Here is a 25,253-nt window from a genome sequence, read left to right as displayed (position 1 = left end):
AGAGCCATGGCAAAGAGTGGACTTGTAATTTCCATCCTGGTTATCACCTTACTCCTGGACCAGACCACCAGCCACGCGGCCAAATTCAAAGCCAAGAAGCACAGCAAACGCCGAGTAAAAGGTAACGGGGCTTCTTTGTCCGGCAAAGCTCGAGGCTTGCTCGGTGTGGGGAGGGGCTGTCCATTTCCAAACGCTTCCAGGAGACTGTGTGACTGTACCATGCCCTCCTGTGCCTATGGCATTTTCAGGGGACCTTCTAATTCTCCGGGACAGTTTGATAGTTAAATGAATCATAGGGTAGGGTTTTGTTTCTGTAGGACCAAAAAGGCTCTTGCATAAAAAATTTCCTGTCCTGCCTGTCCTTTGTCAGGTGAACTTGGACATGAGAATGGTCTTCAGAGGGTGTTGACCTGGATGCAGTATCTGGGGTTGGGAATGAGGGATCGCGTAGAAAAGACTGATTAAAAGGGCATATTAACTCACAGGTACTGTATCAACTGTCCAAATGTATTTGTAAGGTAACTACAGTCTTAATAAATCTGTAGTGCAGGATAGAGCTATTGGTAATGTGACCTCCATTCCGTCCCTGGGTGTCACGTGGGTAGATTTTCAAATCCCGGGCAATATAAGGACAGTCTATACATTTAAGTGTTTTCATGTCATAGAGAAGGTGAACCTCTCTTTCACTTCAAAATATTTCAGCACGCGAGGTCATGTACTTGCGAAGACATTTTAACGCCAAACCATCTCCAAGCCATCCCACACTTGGAGTGGCTTGAACTGGGTTAAGGGACTTAGAAAAGAAAAAAAAAAATCTTGCCAAGAAGAAAGATGACGGCAACATATTTGCAATATGCTCAGACCAAATCAAAAGGGAAAAGCATCAAGAGAGGCATGGGGTGATGTTTTATCTCCTCCTGAGTCATTTGCATACCTGGATATTTCAAGGTACATGAGAAGACACTATTTCCTCATCAACTGCTCTTCATTAGTAAGAAAACACACCAAAAAACACAGTTAATGTCTTGATTGAACGCAATACAAACAGCTGGTGGATAAAAAGGGGGGTTATCTTATTAGGTCGTGTTTTTAAAATTAAAAGGGGCCCTTTTTCCAGGAGTATGTATTTATACACTTTAGGTCTGATGCAAGGTTTCTTAACGGTAATCTTTTTTTCTTATAAAATATGACACTTCTTGGTTATCTCTTTTAATGAAAGCTCAGAATATTTCTTACGAGTGACGCAGCATATGGTGGAAGATGAGGTCAGAGGAAGGAGAAAGAGAGAATATGATGTGGCATATTTTTGTTGCGTCTTTTTTCACCACGGGGAGGGAGCAGCAAAGTGGAGCCCACCCAGTGGGGATATGGGGAGGGGGATGACTATGTGGGGGTGTGTGTGTGTGTGTGTGCACACGAGTGCTATGGGAGTGTTTCGGGAGCACACACATGCTTGTGATTGTTTTTTAACTGGGTACACATCTTAGGTATCATCCTCCCAAAGCAGTTGTGCGCCTTTGTGCCATTTGGTCCAAGAAAGTAGATTCTAGAGTAAGTGAATCCACTAATCTAAACTTGCCAAATGGTTCTCTCCCCCAAGCTATACATTTTAAAAATATTTTAAGTACTTGGAAAAAATACCAAAGTTTACGAGATCAAAAGCAAAAGCCGTTTTTTTTTCCTCTCTCCATCCTTTCTACAGAATTAGCCACTATCAACTGTTAGGAGACAATATTCTCAGTTTTCTTTAAGGCTCAATTAAAAATGGATGTTTTTAACAAAACTAGAGTTGGTTATCTAAAGTATCTGGCATGATAACAACATTTTAAATCAACTATAATAGCAAATAAATAAATAACTTTGCAATAAAAAGAAAGAAAACAAAGCATGTTATTAAAAAAAAAAATAAAGTATCGGAGTTCCCATTGTGGCTCAGCAGTTAGTGCACCCGACTAGCATTTATGAGGATGCAGGTTTGATCCCTGGCCTCACTCAGTGGGTTAAGGATCTGCCATTGCCATGAACTGTGTCATAGGTCAAAGATGCAGCTCAGATCCCATGTTGCTGTGGCTGTGGTGTAGGCAGGCAGCTACAGCTCCAATTGGCCTGCTAGCCTGGGAACCTCCATATGCCATAGGTGTGGCTCTAAAAAGACAAAAAGACCAAAAAAATAAATAAAAAATAAAAAATACAGTATCCAGCAGACAAGTGGATTGATTTTATCTATTAAATCTTAGATAACCATCAATGTAAAGCATAGCTCCACCCTTTTTACAGCTGTATAATATTTCATTGTGTTTCTGGGTCATGACTTATTTCATCTCTTCTCTCTTGGTGACCTTTTGTGTATATCAAAAGCATCCTGTTCTTTTTTTTTTCTTTTTGCCCATGTCCATGTATGTCCCAAGCTGTAGCTTCAGTTTGACCCCTAGCCTAGGAACTTCCATATATGGCGAGTGTAGCCCTAAAAAAAAAAAAACAAAAAATAAATGAAAAACTTCTTTTAATTTGCATCTCTTTGAATGTTAATGAGATTGAGGTATTTTCATGTTTTCTGGTCATTTCTTCCAGGAATTATTTTTGCATTCCTACTCTGTAACTACTTTTCTTTTTTTTTTTTGTCTTTTTGCCTTTTCTTGGGTGGCTCCTGCGGCCTATGGAGGTTCCCAGGCTAGGGGTCTAATCGGAGCTGTAGCTGCCAGCCTACGCCAGAGCCACAGCAACGTGGGATCCGAGCTGCGTCTGCGACCTACACCACAGCTCACGGAAACATCCAACCCTTAACCCACTGAGCAAGGCCAGGGATTGAACCCACAACCTCATGGTTCCTAGTCAGATTCGTTAACCACTGCGCCACGACAGGAACTCCTGTAACTACTTTTGTAGAATAACAATAATAAAATGAAAGGGAGCCTTCTTTAAAAACTTAAAATTAGCAGTTGAGTGATTAAGCCCCCTAAACAAGTTTTCCCTCTAATTTTACTTCAGAGGTGCCAACCAGTTACGTTGAGTAACGCAAACTATGTTGCAGTAGTGAATAAAATATGTTTGTAGTGCAATGGTTGTCCCCTGCATTCACTGTCGACGAAACATCTCGACATTTCTCACAAAAGATGGAAACAAAAATCAAGCCATCTGGGAGCTCCTGAGTGGCTCAGCAGTAATGAACCCAACTAGCACCCATGAAGATTCGGGTTCAATCCGTGGCCTCGCTCAGGGGGTTAAGCATCTGGTGTTGCCATGAGCTGTGGTGTAGGTTGCAGACATGGCTCGGATCCCCATGTTGCTATGGCTGCAGTGTAGACTGGCAGCTGCAGCTCTGATTTGACCCCTAGCCTGAGAACTTACATATGCCCCAGGGTATGGCCCTAAAAATTAAAAAAAAAAACCAAAAACAAAACACCTGGATAACAATCTCCCAGAATCTCCCAGGAGCCTAATATTAATTCCAGTGCCTTCGTGTTAATCACAACGTTTACTGCTTCCCTATGAAAGCCACTTAATTGAACAGAATGAAGCAGGAAGCTGGGGGGCCTGGGGAATCCATCTGCACTGTTTACAACTTGTAACCTGGAAGAAACTTGAGCAGTCTTTGCTAGGCTGGCCCCCAACAGCCAGTGGTTTTGCATCCTGGACTCAATAGTCCCACTGAGAAAATCCTTGGGTTATTGTACTTCTGAGCTGAGCTATTGGATGCTTCGAGAACTGGTGTGCAGCAGGAAGTAAAACAGGTGGGGACCACCCCTAGACACCCCAGAAGGCATTTTCTAAGCCCAAATGTGGAAACACCTGCCTTGCAAAGTCCGTGTTCAAGGGGACAGTGAATCAGCATGTTTGGGCTGGAGACTGTCCTGAAAAACCCAGGAACAAAACACAGATTCTCTACACGGTATTCCCACAAGAGAGGCAGCTGGGAACAGCCATATCCTGCTGGAAGCATCTTCACTGCCCAAGGCCATGTACCAGGGACCAATCAGGCAAGGGCGAGCACTGCGCAGAAGCAGCTGGGAGGACACCCCTGGAGTCAGTGGGACTCAAAACCCTCCTCTGCACCTCACTGGGTGAACGTCGATGGGTCAGATCCGTTTTCTGTGTCTCCTTTTCTTCTTTTGTGAAATCACCTTATCTATTTCATAGTCATGTTGAAAGAATTAAGTTCCTGGCACACTGGATATGGTGGCTTTTAATATTTTTAAATGTTTATTAAGATCTAGTACAATTCTTGCCTTTGAAGTACTCACAAGCTGTCAAGGTCTAAGTCCCCATCAGGCCTGCAATTCTGACTGAGCCGAGGTTGCTCATTTTCTGCTATTTACTTACACCCAAGCTTGGTCAGAACAGCCACAAAGATAAGCCTCAGGCAGCGACATTCAAGACTAAATAAACTGCTAATTCCTGATAGAGAAGTATTTTTATGTGGTTCTTTATGACCGTCTGTCCCTGCTTCTCTATGAAAATCACTTAACCCCACTAGGAGCCCTCATCCTGGAGTATCAACTGAGTAAGGATACTGGGGACAGCGGACTTAGGGACCTAGATAGTTCTGCCACTTATCTGCCAAGCCTTTTATCTCATTGAGTTCATGCTCCTTCTTCAATGGGAATCTTATTTTCCTCCACTCATGACTATTTTTTTTGTGTGTGTCTTTTGTCTTTTTGCCATTTCTAGGGCCCCCCTGGAGGCATATGGAGGTTCCCAGGCTAGGGGTCCAATCGGAGCGGTAGCCACCAGCCTACTCCAGAGCCACTGCAACATGGGATCCGAGCCACGTCTGCGACCTACACCACAGCTCATAGCAATGCCGGATCCTTAACCCACTGATCGAGGCCAGCGATGGAACCCGCAATCTCATGGTTCCTGGTCAGATTCGTTAACCACTGAGCCACGATGGGTGAACTCCGATTCATGACTGTTTTTGAAGAATGAATGAAATAACATAAAAGTATTTTGCATGCCACGAGGTGTTTATTAACTCAACCAACACTCGGAGACCTATTAGGTGCCAAGCACCAAGTTAAACATCAGGAGTACCATGGACAACAGGGGAGATGAAACTCAGTGAAGGAAGAGGATGATAGACTGGAAGAAAGAGATGAGCCAGAAGGATGCTAATGCAGAGAGGATAATCAGAAAGTCTTCTTAGAAGAGAGATGTTTAAGCCTGATAAGGAGAGGGACAAGACCAGAGCCACAGCGTTCCAAGCAGAAGGAAGGCAAAGGACGGGTTCTGAGAAGAGACCGTTTGTTCTCAGATGCACTGCAGAGTCCCCAGGTCTGAAGTCTAGTAACAGGAGACTCCCACGGGATGGACCTGGAGAGACAGACATGAGCTCCATCTCACGAAGGACTTCCTAGGACCATGACCCTGCCAGGTCCTTATGAATCTTCCTGGCCAACTTATCTTCATGCTTTTTTTTTTTTTTTTTTGCTATTTTAGGGCCACACACAAGGCATATGGAGGTTCCCAGGCCAGGAGTCTAATCAGAGCTGTAGCCACCGGCCTCCGCCACAGCCATAGCAATTCCAGATCCAAGCCACGTCTGCAACCAACACCACAGCTCATGGCAACACCAGATTCTTAATCCACTGAGCGAGGCCAGGGGTCAAACCCACATCCTCATGGATCCTAGTCAGGTTTGTTAACCGCGGAGCCTTGAAGGGAACTCCTCTTTACGCATCATTTTTCATGTACATTGCATTCAGTTTTGTCAAAGTCACCCTCACCTTAGATTCTGGATTCCAGAGCTTTATTTTTTGTTTGCTTCGCTTGTCTCTTACTTCAATCCTGTGCTTTTCATTCCTCCTCCCCGACCCTGACCTAAACTATCACCAGAAAATGATGGAGACCTGAAGACTCAAGTGGAAAAGCTCTGGAGAGAGGTCAACGCCCTGAAGGAAATGCAAGCCCTGCAGACAGGTGAGACCCCCATAGCATCTCAGATGAGAAAGGAAGAGATGTTGTGATTTGCCATCAATTCAAACCATATGGAGAGTACACGTCAAGTTCTCGGTAACTTTTTTTTTTTTTTTAAGAGACCCTGGCAAACCAGATGAAAGGATCCAAAAGCTAGAGAGACAGGTGTTTTGAAAAATCAGCTTGATTTTCCCACTCCCTTCTCCTGTAAATGGGTGGCACAGAAATAAAATCAGGCATTTCAATAACGCATGTAGAAAGTTTGTCTGCTGAAAAAAAATTAAAAAAATGAAAAGTCTATCCACAATTATTTTTTAACGGGCAATGAAATGAAATCAAAGCAAGTATGAAATAATTAAATATTAAAATAGTCAGCATTCATTAGATTTTTATTAAGTGCCCACGGGGAGATCTGCCGAGGTTAAAATGAGCACAGAGGGAGGGTTCCCACGACTGGCTCCAGCCACACTGGCTGTCAAACGCCTGCAGAAGAGCAGTGGTTAGAACCACGGCTTGCCAGCAGAGGGCAGCATCCAGCGTTCCTTCTCCCCCAGAGTAGAGCTCCCAGCGCCCAATGCAGCCGTACCCACCGCTGTCCAAGAGCCACTGGGCGGGGTTTCCCAGCAGCCAGGAAATGAGAGCCACACTGGTAGGTTCAGAAACATCGCTGGATTGCAAAGTTCACACCCTCAGGAACGAAAACTCTCACAGCAACTCCAAAAGCAGAGCTATGAGGGTCCCTCAAGGGAACCGCCCAATTACAAGAGTTACTGCCTTCAAGAAAGACCCATCGAGTCTTTAGAACTCCCAGGCCAGCTGTATGTTACAGATCCTGTGTCATTTTTACGGTAAGCTCTGTTGCCTGGCAACACTGGTGACAGGTCTCTTTATCAGGTTTCCAGGGGAACAGAACTAGAAAGTTAAAGGAAGGTCAGATGCATTTGCAGAAGGGAAAGAGTTGTTAACCCTTCAGCTGGGGACTAACAATACTGTACAATATGAACACATTAATCCTCCAGCAACTTACGAGCAAGGTGACTTATGATTCTCCTCATTGTACAGATGAGGAAACTGAGGCCCAGAGAAATTCAATCATGTGTTCATAGTTTACACTGCTAATAAATGTCAGAGCCGGCCTTGAGAGCCGGCACTCTGGCCCTGCGTTCTCTAAAGCATATGCCTTAAAACTAACTTTGCATCAGATGAATCCAGGATAATCCAAACAAAAGAACCAATACTCAGTTATCTGCATAAGAAAAGCACTATCTTTTCACACACAAATTCAGACTTTTTAATAAAAGTTGCAATGTTTATTTCAGGTTTTCTGTTCTTTGTTTTTTTGGGTTTTTTTCTTTTTCTTTTTTTGCCACACTGGCAGCACATCAAAGTTCCTGGGCCAGGGATGGAACCTGCACCACACAGCAGGGACTAGAGCCAGTGGTGAAAACACAGGAGCCTTAACCCACTAGGCCATCAGACGACTCTCTCAGACTTTTGTTTCTGGGTTTTTTGTTTTGGGGTTTTTTTTGTTTTGTTTTTTTTGTTTTGTTTTGTCCTTTGTCGTTTTCGGGTCGCACCCGCGGCATATGGAAGTTTCCAGGCTAGGGGTCGAATTAGAGCTGCAGCTGCCCGCCTACACCACAGCCACAGCAACGCCAGATCCAAGCCATGTCTGTGACCTACACCACAGCTCACGGCAACGCCGGATGGATCCTTAACCCACTGATGGAGGCCAGGGATCGACCTGCAACCTCATGGATGCTGGTTGGGTTGGTTAACCACTGACCCACGACGGGAACTCCTGTTTGTTTGTTTGTTTTTTATTTTTTTTATTTTTTATTTTTTTGTCTTTTGTTGTTGTTGTTATTGTTGTTGTTGCTATTTCTTGGGCCGCTCCCACGGCATATGGAGGTTCCCAGGCTAGGGGTGGAATCGGAGCTGTAGCCACCGGCCTACGCCAGAGCCACAGCAACTCGGGATCCGAGCCGCATCTGCAACCTACACCACAGCTCACGGCAACGCCGGATCGTTAACCCACTGAGCAAGGGCAGGGACGGAACCCGCAACCTCATGGTTCCTAGTCGGATTCGTTAACCACTGCGCCACGACGGGAACTCCAGTTTGTTTGTTTTTTAACAACTGTGGCATGCCATCCAGTTCCAAAAGGCCCAGGGAAATTCAGCACATCATGGAGCTCCACAAACCAGCAAGCATGTGAATATCGAAGTGGCATAAATATTAAAGGACACGGTTTAAGGGTGGGACAATCCTGGGTTTCTTATAAGCTAAGTCATCATTTTCTACGCTAAGGTGTTACAAGTAACAACTTCTTAAAGCTTCACGATCCTGTGTGTAGACACAGGCGTAAAAAAAAAACCCACTTCCTGGGCTGGCTGTGATTATTGTACCAGGTCATGTATGTAATGTGCCTGGCACAGTGCCAGACTCATACAAAATCTTCATGTGAACGCATTATGGTCACTGCTCATTGTTGCTCTTGGCCACAACCCCTTACTGCTGTCGGCCAGGACCAGTGCTAGATTCTTTTTTTTTTTTTTTTTTTCGTCTTTTTAGGGCTGCACCCTTGGCACATGGAGGTTTAGCAATGTGGGATCAGAGCCGCGTCTGTGACCTACACCACAGCTCACGGCGACACTGGTTGGGGGGCCAGGGATCAAACCCGCGTTCCCATGGATGCTAGTCAGGTGTGTTTACCACTGAGCCACAATGGAAACTCCCAGTGCTAGATTCTTAGCCTCCAAAAGCATCTCAGTGTGTTGACTTTTACATCCTCACAGTCTGTCTGCGGGGCACCAAAGTCCACAAGAAGTGCTACCTTGCTTCAGAAGCTTCGAAGCCCTTCCACGAAGCCAACGAAGACTGCATTTCCAAGGGAGGCACCCTGGCGGTGCCCAGAAGCTCCGATGAAAGCAACGCCCTCCGAGACTACGGGAAAAGGAGCCTGCCGGGGGTCAGCGACTTCTGGCTGGGCATCAACGACATGGTCACGGAAGGCAAGTTCGTCGACGTCAATGGACTCGCCATCTCCTTCCTCAGCTGGGACCAGGCCCAGCCGAACGGCGGCAAGCGGGAAAACTGCGTCTTCCTGTCCCAGTCATCTCAGGGCAAATGGAGCGATGAGGTCTGTCGTAGCAGCAAGAGGTACATATGTGAGTTCACCATCCCTTAACAGACCCTTCGGAAAGATCTCTTCCACGCGCGTCCGGTCATGAATGATAGGCTGATGGTTTCCGTGAAGAAGTCAACATGGTCCCACAGGAGGCTGTGTCCATCGGAATATGAGAGTCAGCCAATGGTGCCACCACGGTGTGCTGTGATCTTGCCCTCCGCAGGGTCTGGGGGCATGAGAAAATAGTCAGCCAGCTATGCGTACGCTGGGAAAGTGGCTTCCGCAAGATGGGCTCAGACCTTCCTCCTTCCTAGACGCTCTCGCTCTTACGGACCACGTGCGGGTTAAAAATCCAACAGCCCGGAAAGCAAGCTTGGGCTGCCTGGAAGAGTCTCTCTTAAAAGTTTAGTATACATTTGACTGATGAGACTTCTCCAAAGCAGAGACTCTAGGTGCTGCATAAGCCACAGTCTTTTCCGTCTGAGGCTCAATCTCTTCCATCCTAGTGATGAGATCTTATGACTCCATTATCCTTTCTTTAAGTTGCTGGGTCCCCTGGTGGGACGTGTATCTGCTCTGTCACATTAAAACAGGAATGGCTCAGAGACGTTCTGGTTTGACTGTCTTCTTCAAACCCATCCCACTCCCACTCCCCAGCCACAGACACATCTCCGTATTTTGCAAGTGCCTGGGAAAGATCTGAAAGGAAATATTAAGGCAGCATATCTGGTCACTTTTCACGCCCTGCAATGACGCTACCATTTCCAACTTAAGTGGGTAAACCATGAGGCAGAACAGAGGAGCAGACTGTATAGAAAAATATTAAAAGTCTGTTCCCCTGCTTCCGCATCTCTACCTTCCTTTATGAATCAAGGCTAGATATCACATATGTTAGTTTCCTTCTTTTAAAAACCTATGTTACATACTTATCTACATTTCAACAATCGTATATTTAAGTCTCTCAAGAGCAATCTGCATTTGGAGGTTGAAGGGGGATCTAAACCATCTAATTTTGGAGTCACACATCTATGCTATTTTTTTCTGCCAAATGCTGTTCCCACTCAATTGTTGACCTAGATTGTACAAAGTCATGTCATTGCTTAAGATGAAGTTACAAAGTTAAGACTTGGGGGAAATGGGTTTTTGGAAGAAAATAATTCTAGGTATATTCTGTTTCTAAAAAAAATGTCTTTTTTTTTTTCTTTAAACATCGAAGGTGTTTTGAGAACAAAATCTTTTTCTACAAACTTTAATTTCATATGCTTGGAATGAAGTTTTAGTTCTTTCATTGCACAATAATAAAGCCTGAATTCTGATCAACATGCATGGGTACTGATTAGTTATTCAGACTACACTGGCTTTTATCAAAGTTGATGAAATTCAAGGGGGAAATATCCTGAATTTGATAAAGTGATGATTTGGATGTACTGAGAAAATGTTGGTGGGGTTTTGTTTGGTTTTTTTTTTTTGGTTTTTGGTGGTTTTTGCTTTTTTTTTTTTTTTTTTTTTTTGGTCTTTTCTAGGGCCGAACCTGCAGCATATGGAGGTTCCTGGGCTAGGGGTAGAATCGGAGTTTTTGCTTTTTAGGACCCCACTAGAGGCATATGGAAGTTACAAGCTAGGGATCAAATCAGAGCTACAGCTGCCAGCTTACACCACAGCCACAGCAATGCAGGATCTGAGCCGTGTCTGTGACCTACACCACAGCTCATGGCAATGCGGGACCCCTGACCCACGGAGTGAGGCCAGGGATCAAACCCGCATCCTCAGGGATATCACTCGGCTTTGTTTCCGCTGCGCCACAAAGGGAACTCCGGAAGATTGTTTTACTTGACAATAATGGGTCAAGTCCAGCGGGAAGAGGAGATTTTTTTTAAAACTGCACCTGCACCCCTAGCCAACTCCCTGCTCCAACACAACCACAGACTCCTTAAAGATTAGGACAGTAATGAAACCCATAGATATTAGTTAATAGTATGTTCTCATCATATTGCAGATACTGTTTTAAGTTTTACGTAACGCTCATTTATCTTCAGAACAATCCAGGGAATTCGATTCTAGAACTGTTTCAATTCAAAGAAGAATAAACTGAGAAGAGAGATGTGGTAACTTGTCCCAAATCACATAAAAGGAAGTAGTGGAGTCTTGACCAGAACTCTCAAGACTCAGATGCTACATCCTTGGCAACTCTGAAGGAGCTGTGACAGGGTCAAGGCTGTTCCAGCAGGCAATGGAAGCAGACTCTCACCCATTCTCCCAGGTCCTCCATTTGGGGTAACAATTTAGGCAAAGAGCTGATCTTAAGGAGACGTTCAGGGAGTTCTCATCGTGGTTCAGTGTAACGAACCCGACGAGTATCCATGAGGACACAGGTTCGATCCCTGGCCTCGCTCAGTGGGTTAAGGATCCAGCGTTGCTGTGAGCTGTGCTGCAGGTTGCAGACGCAGCTCGGATTTGGCTTTGCTGTGGCTGTGGTGTAGGCTGGCAGCTATAGCTCCAATTCAGTGCTTAGCCTGGGAACTTCTATATGCCATGGGTGCAACCTTAAAAAGACAAAAAAAAAAAAAAAAGAGAGAGAGAGAGAGAGATATTCAGTGGGAGGCTGCTTCAGAAGGGCTGAACAGAGACAAGGCAGAGTGTGTGTCCCTAGGAGGTGGCATTAAATAAAGCTCCAACCAGAAACTCAGGACCAGACACTCATTTCAAAGGAATAGAGGAAGGTTCCTGAGGGGAAATCAGGCTGAATTAACAAGATTAAAGGTAAGAGGGATAGGAGACGAAGAAAACCAAGACTGAAAAGAGTGGATTAAGAGCTTGTCTAGGAGTTCCCGTCGTGGCGCAGTGGTTAACGAATCCAACTAGGAACCATGAGGTTGCAGGTTCGATCCCTGCCCTTGCTCAGTGGGTTAACGATCCGGCGTTGCCGTGAGCTGTGGTGCAGGTTGCAGACGCGGCTCGGATCCCGCGTTGCTGTGGCTCAGGCATAGGCCAGTGGCTATGGCTCTGATTAGACCCCTAGCCTGGGAACCTCCATATGCCGCGGGGGAACAGCTCAAGAAAAGGCAAAAAGCCAAAAAAAAAAAAGAGCTTGTCTAGCTTGCCCAGGGTCAAATGCATGACCTTGACCTTACTGCTCAGCCAAAAGTCACAATAGGATTCATTAAACTAGACTCCTCTTTGGTCTATTTTGCCTCTTGGGCAATGTTTAACAAACAATTGGTTTTGGGGCAAAATGAATAAATAAATTTTAACTTTTTTTTTTTTTTTCATGGCCACACCTGTGGCATATCTAAGTTCCCAGGCTAGGGGTCAAATCAGAGCTGCAGCTGCTGGCCTACACCACAGCCAAAGTGACACGGGATTCAAGCTGCATCTGCAACCTACACCTCAAATTAAGCCAGCAAAATGAGGCCAGGGATTGAACCCGCATCCTCCTGGATACTAGTCCACTGAGTCCTGGATACTTAACCCGCTGAGTCAGAATGGGAACTCCAGGTCTTAACTCTTCAACCAACACGACTTTCTCTGTGAAAGCTACCCAGACTGTACTGTTGAGAAGCATCCTGAGGCTTGGTGGGAAGAGGCTCGTGAGCAATTGGCAATGTTTCTCACAAGTCAAGGAGGAAGATGGCAGCATTTACACCACATAATTGTCATCCCTAAGATAAACACCTGGCTTCCTGCCGACAGCCACTGCCTTCAAAGCCCTACAGTCAAGTCCCTACAAGGTTTACCTGAAAACGAATTCTGATTTCTAGAAAAGTGTTTTTCAAACATTTTTGGCCTTACAGATCATCTGGGAATCTTAACAAATTGCAGATCCTGAAGATCTGGTCTGAGACCCCAGGTTGGGCATTTCTAAAAGCATCTAGGGGAAGCCAACAGAGCTGGGCCACACATCACAGTCTGACAGCAAGGAACTAAAGCAGTAGCTCCTTGCCCAGAGATGGTGTCTTTGATTCTTCAGTTGCGTTTCACTTTAACTCACATGTCGAGAATACGATCTATAGTTCATCTGTGGAACAAAAGTGAGAGCAATTTTTCTAACCATCACAGGTGCTTCCAGCCGTATCAGGAAATGCGGTACAAAGTAAAAATCAACTCGTTACAGGAAATATCAATAATTGAGACTCAAATGAATGATTTGAAGATGAACATTTCTCAAGGCTCGATGGGCCCTTTTTCTTCTGTAACATTGCTAAATAGTGTTTTCTGAAACGGAAAAAAAAAAGATGGAAAGTCCTTCCTACTCTGACATTACCGAGAACCTGCACACCCTCACCAAATAAAGCACATCGAACATAAGAAGCAGCCGACCAATTGTAGCTCTTAAGTAATTTAACATGATGCAAGGGTACCATATATCAGATGAATACACACCAAGATCCTACTGTATAGCACAGGGAAAACTATATTCAATATCGTATGATAAAACTATAATGGAAAAGAATATATATATATATGAACCACTTTGCTGTACAGCAGAAATTAGCCCAAAACTGTAAATCAACTATACTTCGGTAAGATCTTTTAAAAAAGAAAATCAAAGGGTACCTAATAATTATAAAGCACCATGTAAGTAACATGAAACAACGGAAAGGAAGTTAAGTTACGGTAGCCACGTTCAAAGATATTACAACCTAGCCCGCAGGAGGAGAACAAGATTCTCTTTTTGCCTTTTTTGGGGGGCCGCACACATGGCATATGGAAGATCTCAGGCAAGGGATTGAATCCAAGCTACAGCTGCAGCAATGTGGGATCCTTAACCCACTGCACTGGCTGGGCCACAGATGAAACCTGTGCCTCAACAGCAACCCGAACTGCTACAGTCGGAACCTTAACCCCTTGTGCCACAGCGGGAACTCCAAGAACCCTGGAGCTCTAAAAAGAAAATATTAGTAGCTCTAACTACATATGAAAGTTGTGAATTTACAAAATATTATTATCTAGTTCAACCTATGCTTGAAACCCAAAAAAATGAGTACTGATTTAAATAAATTCCTGAAGAGAAACACCAAATTGAATACACGCTAATAATTTGCTTTTAGAAAGTGTTCACACACAAATAAGCATAGCTGACACTTCCGCTGGTGCCATGAGGCATATAAAGCCAGGCAAAGCCAATCAGGATCTTTTCCAGCGGTGGCCAACGGACACTGGGAGTAATGATGCTCTTTTTCTGCTGGAGACCCTAAATTGGGACAGAGTGAATTTAGGGCTCTGACCAAAGTCTGAATTCACGAGGCCGAGGCCGGGTGCTGAAGCTGACACGGACCCTGCGGGACGCATGCGCACGCACCCCAGAATGAGCACGGTGTCTGCTTCCTCGGGTCCCTGGCAGTGAACTTGAATAACAAGGAGGGCTGCTGACGCAACGGCCGCTTTTCCAGCTGGGTCAGCAGCTGCCCAGCCACCTGGAGAGAAAGGGGCAGCGCTCTGGCTTCCGCCTTCTTCTGGGCACCAAGACGGGGAGGGGTCTGGGAAAACAGACCGCCACCTGTCTTCTTCTCTTGACCCCCAACACGAGACGACGGCAGGGGTCCCGTGACAACTGAGGGCCATGGCTGTTTTCTTTCCTTGCCCTGTAATGTCAAAGCGAATTATCAAAACAGATCTTTGACCGCGAGCAAGCGACGCATAAGCTGACGCGGTTTCCTCACCGGTAAAATGTGGGTCATATTCAAGAACATCTGGAAAGTGGAATAATGTTCCCACTTCATTAAAATTTTTGTGACGATTTGACAAGACAGCACCAGCACAAGGGCATTAAACAGCCTGCTGCTCATAGGAGATGCTTTGAAAATGAAAATGATTATCACCAGCTGCAAACTTGAGTTCCAAGAACTGGGGAGAGAAGGGCCCTCATCTTTTAGAAGCAAGCGCTCAAAAATCAAATATCAGGTGGCTCTGAGCAAAGAAATTGCCAGAGTATTCAGACAGCAATGAGAAGATGAAAATGACAGATTATTTTTCCCCCAAGGTGTATATTCAGGCAGAACAGCAACCACAACTAGCCCTAAGGTTTCCCTTTGAAAAGCGAACACTCAATTTTAGTATTTGTTGTCTTTAGCATGATATCATTTGGGGGAGAAAAAAACAGGGTACTATTTAACCTTACAGCAGTATAGCTTTTTCACTTATAAAAACTTATATAGCATGATAAGGCATGATTTTTAACTTTTTTTTTTTTCTGAATCCCACTGTGTGAGAACTCAAATACATTTAGTGATTTTTTTTCCTTTGAACATATTTTTATCTCTCAATAACCATATGATATGTTTGCTTTTTTTTTTCTTTTGTCTTTTTAGCTATTTCTTGGGCCACTCCCGAGGCATATGGAGGTTCCCAGGCTAGGGGTCGAATCGGAGCTGCAGCCACCGGCCTACGCCAGAGCCACAGCAACGCGGGATCTGAGCCGCGTCTGCAACCTACACCACAGCTCACGGCAACGCCGGATCGTTAACCCACTGAGCAAGGGCAGGGACCGAACCCGCAACCTCATGGTTCCTAGTCGGATTCTTTAACCACTGCGCCACGATGGGAACTCCTGCTTTTTTTTTTTTCTTTTTAGGGCCACACCTGTAGCCCTAGTTCCCAAGCTCAGAGTCAAATTGGAGTGGATCCTTAACCCACTGAGCAAGGCCAGGAATTGAACCTGCGACCTCATGGATACTAGTCAGATTCACTTCCACTGCGCCACAATAACATTCTTGTTAATAAGAGTAGCAGCAATAACAGAACAGCAAGTGTGCTTGCTCATCACTGCCTCAATCAGTACATATCATTATTCCTGCCAATGACTGCTCTGTTCATCATCAGTGTACCTTTGGGTCTGACTTTACAGATGACATTATAAAAAAGATGGTAGTGCCACATTGGTCCAAAATCATTGCGGTGGCTGATGGCTCCCATGGGGAGCCGCCCTGTGCTGGGGCTTAGTCCACACTGTGTGCTGGAATCCTGCCACGCTTATGGAGCTAATTATCTTGAGACTAGATTAGAGATACGTAAGCCACGGAGGGTCTTTCACCATCTGTTTTTCCCACTCACTTCATTCTCAACCACAAGTTTGACTATCAGCTCATATATGGTTTGCAGACCAGTCTGTACTGCCTCTGGAAGCCTGTTTACAATGAGCACTCAACTGGTGGCTCCAGGATACAGTGCCCAGGTGATCTTCCCACCTGACTGCACGATGGCAACTCCACAGACACCATCATCAGCATGGGAAGCGTTGGGGACTGTGTCTCCTCTAATCAATCTGTGCTAATGAGGCACTGAACGTGCCCTGGCATCAACCGAGGATGCTGAGTCTCTGGGCAAAACACGGATCATCTCAAATAATATTGGTCAGAGAACCCATTACCCTCTTCCCTAGGAACTGCTTAGTCATCCTACACACAGCAGGCAACACAGAGGGGTCCAAACTGAGACACGGGGCACACGAGCCAATCACCAACAGGATAAAAAGAGAGCCAAGGTTCCATCGCAGAAAGGAGTTACTTGGACCCACCTGCCTCATGTCAAAGTCTCCCTCGTGACGCCTCCCTTTTCACAATTTAACCTCACAATTTTCTAGGTATCACAGAAGTTTACACAGTCCAAGGCGGATGCGTCAGTCTCGCTTCTGTATTTGCCTTAATAGAAGTCCTTGAGTCAATTGTTTGGGGATCTCAATCACCCCAAACAAAAGCACCTTACTAACCAGACTTCCTTTGGTCTCTATAAAAATAAAACGTTGAGGAACTAACAAAATTTCAAAGAAAAAGTGGTAAAAAAAAATTATAATCATCCTCATCGGTTCATTCAATCCCATATTATTAACTTGTGTTTCGGCTTCAATCCACTTTTTCCATTCACTGTGCAAGTTCTTACCCAGTTGAATTTTATGACCTTAAAGTTTTCAGAAACCTATATTCTAGAGTACTTGTTAAGAGTCCTTTCTGTGAATCTCTCTGAAGATGAACCCCTTTTGCACAAGCATCGAAGTAAAACAATAATAGTCTGTAAATATCAAAAGATTTTTTTAAATGGCCACAGTTAAAAATGTGATGCAAGTTCATTTGAAAAGGAAATGTAGTTATTTCTATGGTATACAATAATTTAGGATAATACTTGGACTATGAGAGTATTGACAACTTTCAAGAAACTTTATTCTTTTTTTAATTTTTTTTTATTTTTTTTTCTCTTTTTGTCTTTTGTTGTTGTTGTTGTTGTTGCTGTTGTTGCTATTTCTTGGGCCGCTCCCGCGGCATATGGAGGTTCCCAGGCTAGGGGTTGAATCGGAGCTGTAGCCACCGGCCTACGCCAGAGCCACAGCAACTCGGGATCCGAGCCGCGTCTGCAACCTGTACCACAGCTCTCGGCAACGCCGGATCGTTAACCCACTGAGCAAGGGCAGGGACCGAACCCGCAACCTCATGGTTCCTAGTCGGATTCGTTAACCACTGCGCCATGACGGCAACTCCTCAAGAAACTTTAATTTCTGCATTACCTGTGTAAATAACGTAACCATCCACATATGACACAATTGTGGGACTTCAAGGCTTGTCCAAGGAAATAAAATTCGAAAAGCCTCCAGCCAAGATAAGAACTGCCAGATCCTTATCAGTCAGTCAGAGAAAGACAAATATCGTTATCATTTATATGTGGAACCTAAAATATGATGCAGATGAACCTACCTATGAAACACAAATAGACTCAGACATTGGAGTTCCCATCATGGAGCAGTGGAAACGAATCCAACTAGGACCCATGAGGTTGCGGGTTCAATCCCTGGCCTTGCTCAGTGGGTTAAGGATCCGGCATTGCCGTGAGCTGTGGTGTGGGTCGAAGACACGGCTCGGATCCTGCATTGCTGTGGCTCTGGTGTAGGCTGGCAGCTGTAGCTCCGATCCGATCCCTAGCCTGGGAACCTCCATACACCATGGGTGCAGCAAAAAAAAAAAAAAATAGACTCAGACAGAGAGAATGGATGAGGTAGGGAGAGGAAAGGTTTGGGAATCTGGGGTCAGCAGATGCAAACTATTCTACATAGAATGGATAAACATACTCTATAGCACAGTGAACTATAGTCAATATCCTGTGATAAACCATAATGGAAAAGGATATGAAAAAGAATTATGTATAACTGAACACTTTGCAAGACCCCAGGAATTAACACAACACAGTAAATCAACTATAGTTCAGTAACATTTGTGTTTTAAGAGTGCACCAGTCCAATGAACCTTGACTTTTAACAGAAAATCAAATTCTATTTTCGCATTAAAGCACTTTTGATATCAGAACTCCTTCCTTAAAAACCTAAATAAATCCATTCTGACCTTAGCAAGCTTGGCCACATACATAAAAATTCTTTTCCCAAGACTCCTTTTCCACAAGCTTCCACAACTTTTTTTATACCCATTCAGGTTTTGTCCTATTTTTTTTTTTCTCTTTCTTATTCTGCAAAAATGAGTTATTCCACTTTACTTACTTTTCATACAGTTGTTTCCTTTCACCCTTATTATTTCTAAGAAATTTGAGATACATATGTTAATAAGTGTACTTAATACTTAGAATCCTGAATTCCTCAAGAATTTTAAGGAAATTTAACACTTAGAAATGTAATACGTAGAATCCTGAATTTCCTAAGGAAAACTAAGAAGTAAACAGTGGTGGACTGGGTTACACTAGGATTCTGTGGACTGATGATTTATAAATACCCTTCACACTTCTTTTTTTTTTGTCTTTTCACTTTTTCTAGGGCTGCTTCCTACGGCATATGGAGGTTCCCAGGCTAGGGGTCTAATCGGAGCTGTAGCCACCGGCCTAAGCCAGAGCCACAGCAACGCAGGATCCGAGCCACATCTGCGGCCTACACCACAGCTCATGGAGCCAGATCCTTAACCCACTGAGCAAGGCCAGGAATCGAACCCGCAACCTCATGATTCCTAGTCGGATTCGTTAACCACTGAGCCACGACGGGAACTCCGACACACTTCCTTGTTGATATTAAATTTTCTTTCTTTTTTTTTGTCTTTTTGTCTTTTTTGTTGTTGTTGTTGTTGTTGTTGCTATTTCTTGGGCCGCTCCCTCGGCATATGGAGGTTCCCAGGCTAGGGGTCTAATTGGAGCTATAGCCACCGGCCTACGCCAGAGCCACAGCAACTCGGGATCCGAGCCGCGTCTGCAACCTACACCACAGCTCTCGGCAACGCCGGATCGTTAACCCACTGAGCAAGGGCAGGGACCGAACCCGCAACCTCCTGTTTCCTAGTCGGATTCGTTAACCACTGCGCCACGACGGGAACTCCTTGATAGTAAATTTTCAGTGTGGCACAGAACATGTTTACTAATGACCTGGATATCTTTTGTTACTTTTACAATCAAGGCAAAAGTGGATAAACTTATGTTTGGTAATTACATAATTATGTTTCAAGTTTTTGTCTTATTTGGAAATAATTTGGATAGTAAATTTGAATATCCAGCATTTACTTAACTTTAAGGTTTCAAGTTACCAAAAATTTTGGAAACTATTTTTTTGTAAATAAGAGTTGCAACATTTAGTTCAAGTTCTCTCTCTCTCTCTCTCCTTTTCTTTGTTTGTTTGCCACACCCACAACTTGTGGAAGTTCCTGGGTCCGGGTGGAATCTGGGCCAGAGCAGCAACCCGAGCCACAGCAGTGAAAACACAGGAGCCTTAAACCACTAGACCAGAGAATTCCCTTGGAAACTTCTTTTTTTTTTTTTTTTTTTTTTAGGGCCATACCTGCAGCATATGGAGGTTCCCAGGTTAGGGGTCAAATCAGAGCTGCACCAGCCAGCCTATACCACAGGCACAGAAATACCAGGTTCGAGCCACATCTGCAACCTACACCATAGCTCACAGCAATGCCGGATCCTTAATCCACTGAACAAGACCTGGGATCGAACCTGCATCCTCACAGATGATAGATTTGTTTCCGCTGAGCCACAATGGGAACTTCAGAAACTATTTTTCGGTAGACATACCATAAAGCATAATTATTACTGAAATGTTTGTTTACAAACTTTTTTCTCTTTACATCTATTTAATTTACTTGTTCTTAAAAATTATGTTTAGACTGATCATGAAAATTGTATGAGACATTAAACAACTAAGCATCACCTGAAGTTATCTTTCTGCTGACAAATTTTGTGACAGAGGTAACATAATCTTATTTGACTTGTAGTAAACTTGGAATATAAATGTTGCATTTAATGCCGATACTCTAAAGACATGCCTGGTTTCACTAAACCAGCAAACTTAAACTAGCTGTTATTTACTGGAGATTATCTAGATCATGTCAAGTTGAAAAATATCTGGTCTAGTTTCTATGTTTTTGAGCATATACTTGATTTATACAAATGCTAGTCTGTCTGTAAGCCAACTAAATTAAACAGAGCTCTTCACCAGTTAGTTTTGGCAATAGCACCTGGAGGTACCAAAAAAATCACACATCTATAACATACATAAAACACACAGACACAGAGATCTTTTATTTTTTTCTTTTTAGGACCGTACCTGCAGCACATGGAAGTTCCCAGGTCAGAGCCGCACCTGCGGCCTACGCTTCAGCTCATGGCAATGCCAGATCCTTAACCCACTGAGCAAGACTGGGGATCAAACCTGCATCCTCATGGATATCAATGGGGTCCTTAACCGTTGAACCACAAAAGGAGCTCCAGACACAAAAATCTTAAGCTTTCGTTTTGAAATCCTAGTCATGAAACAGCTGTGATAATGAAAAACTCAGCGGTTTATGGAAAGAACACTGGATCCAAATTCTCTTACTAGCAGATAGAATAACTTACACTTATCTGCTCAGAGGACTCAATCTTCCACTAATATTTGTGTGAAGGACTTTTTAGATGTTTCATTCACCTAATTTCCAAACAGGTTTTTTGTGCTTCCGATAAAAAATACCTCTCTGAAGTATGCATTTCAAGAGATGGCTCTGGGTCCCTAGAGAGGACCAGGTAGGAGATTTACAGCTTGAAGAAACAGAGAAAGAATATAAGTTTCTCCAGGAAGGGCTTTTTGTTTCCCCAGATCTTTCAACACTCGCAATAGTCTTGAGATGAACAGGGAAGGTTTTGGTAAAAGGATAGATGGGCTTCGAATTTGTTCCTACAGCTACAGTTTTCTTCTTGTAAAGCCTCAAGCTGTGCAGTAAGTACAGGTGTTTTTAACTCAAAGCACTGGGTCGCAACCTGAGCGACTCACAGCAAGGTACTAACCCAGCCCTTCAACGACAGTATCCCGTTATCCTCAAGTTGCTTTTTCCTATCAGGAAGAAGATCTTCAGCTAGGATGGACACCAGAAGAGGCCTGTGTTGCAGATTTAGAGCTGTGTGTCCTTGGAATATTTGAGGATATCTTTCCACAAAGGCTGCAGAGTGTTTTTCACTGTCAGCATTACAGTTTCACCTTAGTTTGGGGGAGAAGGCCTCAAAAGAATTTCTATCAGGCTCTGAACATCAACGTCCAGGTTGGTCAGCTTCCGACTGAAGGGAGCCCAGAATACTCTACACTGGAATGTGCCGCTTTGCCATGTGGGTGATTTTGAGCTAAGACATTCAGGACCCAGCAGACCCAGGAAGAGCTGTTCCTCTTCCTCTTAACTGCTGAAAAGAATTTAGGTCGGGGGCCTGTACCAGGAAGAGCTATTATCCTTACACAGAAAGAGTTATATAGAAAAAGATAACTTTTTCTACCAGAAAGCCTTATCTGCAAGGCAAGGCAAACATTTGTTTGCATTCGCTCTTCTCACCTTCCCTTGAAGCCCTGGACCTCCTCCCCCTTTAAGCTTCAACCACCTGACTGCCCAGGAATCTCCTACCTTTATGGGGCTCCCATATGTACAAAATTTGATTTTCTCCTATTAATGTGTCTTAGGTAAATTAAATTACTAGACCAGACAAAGAACCTCACAGGGAAGAAAGTGAAAATGTTCTACCCCTACATAACCCTAGAGTCACTTTTAAACAAATCCTTTCCAATGTGTTGTGAGGTTTCAGCTGGGACGAACAGGAAATATTCCCTGCAGGACTCCACAGTGGACATGGACACAGCAGAGGTTCATGCAAAAGATGCAAAAGATGCTGCCCTCCCAAGATCCAGAGTCACTCCGAAAGATAGCCAAAAGGGACAGACTTAGACAAGTCCCCTGAGGGGGGCAATGGTCAGTCAGTAGACTTCTGAGCCCCAAATGGTTACAACCCACAGCACCGTCCAGCCATATCTAGCCACAAAGAGGGTGCAACCCTGATCTCTGGCCACATTTGGGGGCCCCCAAAACTGATGGTTGCCAAGCCAAGTTCTCAGGACACTAAAGGAGACAAACCAGAAGGCAACAGCCATCCTAGAAGAGAAAGGATTGATAACTAATGTTTTTCCTGCCAATCTGGATTTGGAAAAGACCATGTGAAGTTTTACTTTCATTTCTTTGGAGGCGGGGGGAGGCGCTGGGCCATGCCTGTGGCATGCAGAAGTTCCAGGAACAGGGACTAACCCTAAGCCACAGCAGTGACACCAGCTCTTTTAACCAGTGGAGCCACCAGGGGACTCCTACCTCCTTTTGAACAAACATCACAGACAGAGAACTAGTTGCCTCTAATAACAATTCTTACCATTTGCTGACTTCTGCCAGTTTTTCCAAGGTGCTGTTTGCAGGCTCTGGAGGGAATGTCTATCCCTGTGGGTCCCACGCTGATCACCACAAACTGTAGAGGAGGAAAATTAATTTTTCCTCTGCCCTTTACAGTGAGTGCCTGGCTGAGTACCCCTTTTTCTCTAGGGCACCTCATAAATGGGTAAAGCTTATCTAAGATGGTTAAGTCAACCCACAAAGGCCACTGTATTTCAAAATTATCTTTGGTTATTTTAATCTACTTGTTCAGCCTTAAAACAAAATTTTGGGAGTTCTTGTTGTGGTTCAGTTGTAATGAATTCGACTAGTGTCCGTGAGGATGCAGGTTCAATCCCTGGCCGCACTCAGTGGGTTAAGGATCAGGTGTTGCTGTGAGCTGTGATGGAGGTCACAGATACAGATCAGATCTGGTGTTGTTGTGGCTATGGTGTAGGATGGCAGCTTCAGCCCCGACTGGACCCCTAGCCCTGGTCATGCTGCACAGGTGCAGAGGTAATAAGAAAAAAGAAAAGACTCACAAAATTGTGGACTTCCTCGGTGGCTCAGCGGGTTAGGAATCACTGCTGTGGCGCGGTTTCAACCCTTGGCCCGGGAGCTTCCACAGGCCATGCATGCAGTCGAAAACAGAAAACAAAATTTGATTCACCTGAGAGCTTCACAATGGCTTGCCTCCAGCTTAAGTCAGATCCAGCCTGGTTTCTAAATGGACACAATCCAGTCCCAACCCCAGTCCAGTTTCTGACTGCAGGTAGTTTCTGGTCCAGTCCAGAAAAAGCACTTCTCATGGGGTCGTCCAGAGGCAGCGGGAGAACAGCGAGGACAAGTGACTCCCAATCCAGTTTCTGACTGCAGGTAGTTTCTGGTCCAGGCCAGAAAAAGCAAATCTCATGGGGTCGTAAAGCTCATGAAGCAAAAGCTTCGGACCCAGGAACCAGGACCGAGAGACCTTCCCGGCACCTCCAGAGACAGCGAGAGAACAGCGAGGACGAGTGACTCAGCAGGTACCTTCCCTGGTGGCTCGGGCTCCTGGGAGCTGTGAGGTCTCCTTCCGGTCCCCCTCTGACACCAGAACTACTAAAGATAAAGCGACACGTATTCAAAATTCTAAGAGTCTGTTCGAGCAAAAAAACAATTGGAACCACTGAAGCACCCGCTCACAAGTGGACCACAGCCCTGCGCATAGAGGAGCTGGGGAGAGAACATCAAAGTAAGGCCACGGTGATTGGTTGGCCTAGTTGGCTGTTTCTGATTGGTTGTCCAGACTGTGTAGATTTCATTCCCTTGAAGCGTTGGCTCGCGTAGAGCTGGAATTGCTCAAGGCAGCCAGATCAGACTCTTGGCCTCCTCGTTTAACTTAACTCTAGTAAACAGGAGGGTTTTCTGAAGATCTGTGAGTCATTCTAGCAAATATTGAACTTGAAAGGGGGTCATGGGAACCCCCAAATCTGTAGTTGGTTAGGAAGAAGTGGGGGGAGTCTGTGTACCCAACTTGTGGCTGGTGTCTGAAGTGGGGGCTGTCTCGGTGGGATTGAGCCCTCAAATTACTGGGTGAATCCTGGGTAGTTAGTATCAGAGTTGAGTTCAGTTGCTGGTCATTCGTTTGGTGTTGGAAATGCTTCAGAGAGGAGCCCACAGCTGTCAGAGCCATCCAGCCCTCCTCCCCGTCTTCAGCCACGCACCATTCCTTGTCTGGAGTTCTCATCTTTGTCTAAAGCACTTCCTTTCCTTCTCTGCTGGGTCTCAGGAGGAAGATTGGCGGCATTCCAGATGGCATGTGTGTGCCCACACAAAGCTTAGTTCTCTGAGCTTCACTCATTGTACAGGAAAAAGAATCTTTCTAGCTTCACCTTGGGAATAGAAAGTGATTCCCTGAACTGATACAACCCGAAGCAGGGGGAGGACTGGGCACGTGGACTCTCTCATGTGGGCCTGGGAGGTTGCTGTGGCCATGACGTGTGCAGAGCCCGCAAGGCAGAGGGGGTTATCTGCAGCCACAGAGTGTGAGTTTGTAATCGAGCAGGACCCCTTGAGGCCTTCCCAGAATGGACCCCAATTCATAGCCTTCCACCTGCCTTTTTATCTATAGAAAAACTTTAGTCAAAGAATCAATTTAATCAGAGAAGTGAGAAAATACAGAGATAAACGAAAACAGTAATAATAATTGAGCCATTCAACAAAGTCAAGGACCTTCAGTTCTTCAAAGACTGTAGACAATATTCTGAGCCAGATCCTTGCTGCAGGTGCTGAAGTCCCCACAAGGTGGAAGAGGTCAACTGGATGCTGCCCACAAGCACATGGACCCCAGATGGGTTGGAAACAGAGGGTTGAAGACACGGACACCTAATGACCTCACCACCCGCCAATCAGGAAAATGTCCATGAGCTGATCACACCTTGCTCCCCAAACACCATAAGACTCCCCACCAACCCATCCAAGGGGCGGGGGGGCACAGTCCTCGAGGCACTAACTAGCTTGCTGTGTTCTCCTCTTTGCCTGCAATGAAAGGTACTTTTTCTGTTTCCTTCAACTCTGTCTCTGCTTTTTTATTTGGCATCTCA

General features: G+C 44.8%; 1 protein-coding gene across 1 annotated transcript; it reads left to right on the top strand.

Annotated features, from left to right (window-relative positions):
- Window positions 1–9,650, top strand: CLEC3A (C-type lectin domain family 3 member A). Its single transcript, XM_047792372.1, has 3 exons — window positions 1–121; window positions 5,833–5,916; window positions 8,712–9,650. The coding sequence occupies exons 1-3, from the start codon at window positions 7–9 to the stop codon at window positions 9,101–9,103; spliced, it is 591 nt and encodes a 196-aa protein (XP_047648328.1). The 5' UTR covers window positions 1–6; the 3' UTR covers window positions 9,104–9,650.
- Window positions 9,651–25,253: the final 15,603 nt, after the last annotated feature.

The sequence above is a fragment of the Phacochoerus africanus genome, chromosome 8 (genome assembly GCF_016906955.1).
Source record: "Phacochoerus africanus isolate WHEZ1 chromosome 8, ROS_Pafr_v1, whole genome shotgun sequence".
Lineage (NCBI taxonomy): Eukaryota > Metazoa > Chordata > Mammalia > Artiodactyla > Suidae > Phacochoerus > Phacochoerus africanus.
The sequence above is the reverse complement of the archived record's forward strand: the minus strand, read 5'-3'. Positions and strand labels throughout refer to the sequence as shown.

Coding starts and splice junctions, on each gene's coding strand:
- CLEC3A (XM_047792372.1), top strand. CDS start 7: ATGGCAAAGAGTGGACTTGTAATTTCCATCCTGGTTATCACCTTACTC. Junction 122..5,832: donor CAGCAAACGCCGAGTAAAAG/GTAACGGGGCTT, acceptor AACTATCACCAG/AAAATGATGGAGACCTGAAG. Junction 5,917..8,711: donor AATGCAAGCCCTGCAGACAG/GTGAGACCCCCA, acceptor ACATCCTCACAG/TCTGTCTGCGGGGCACCAAA.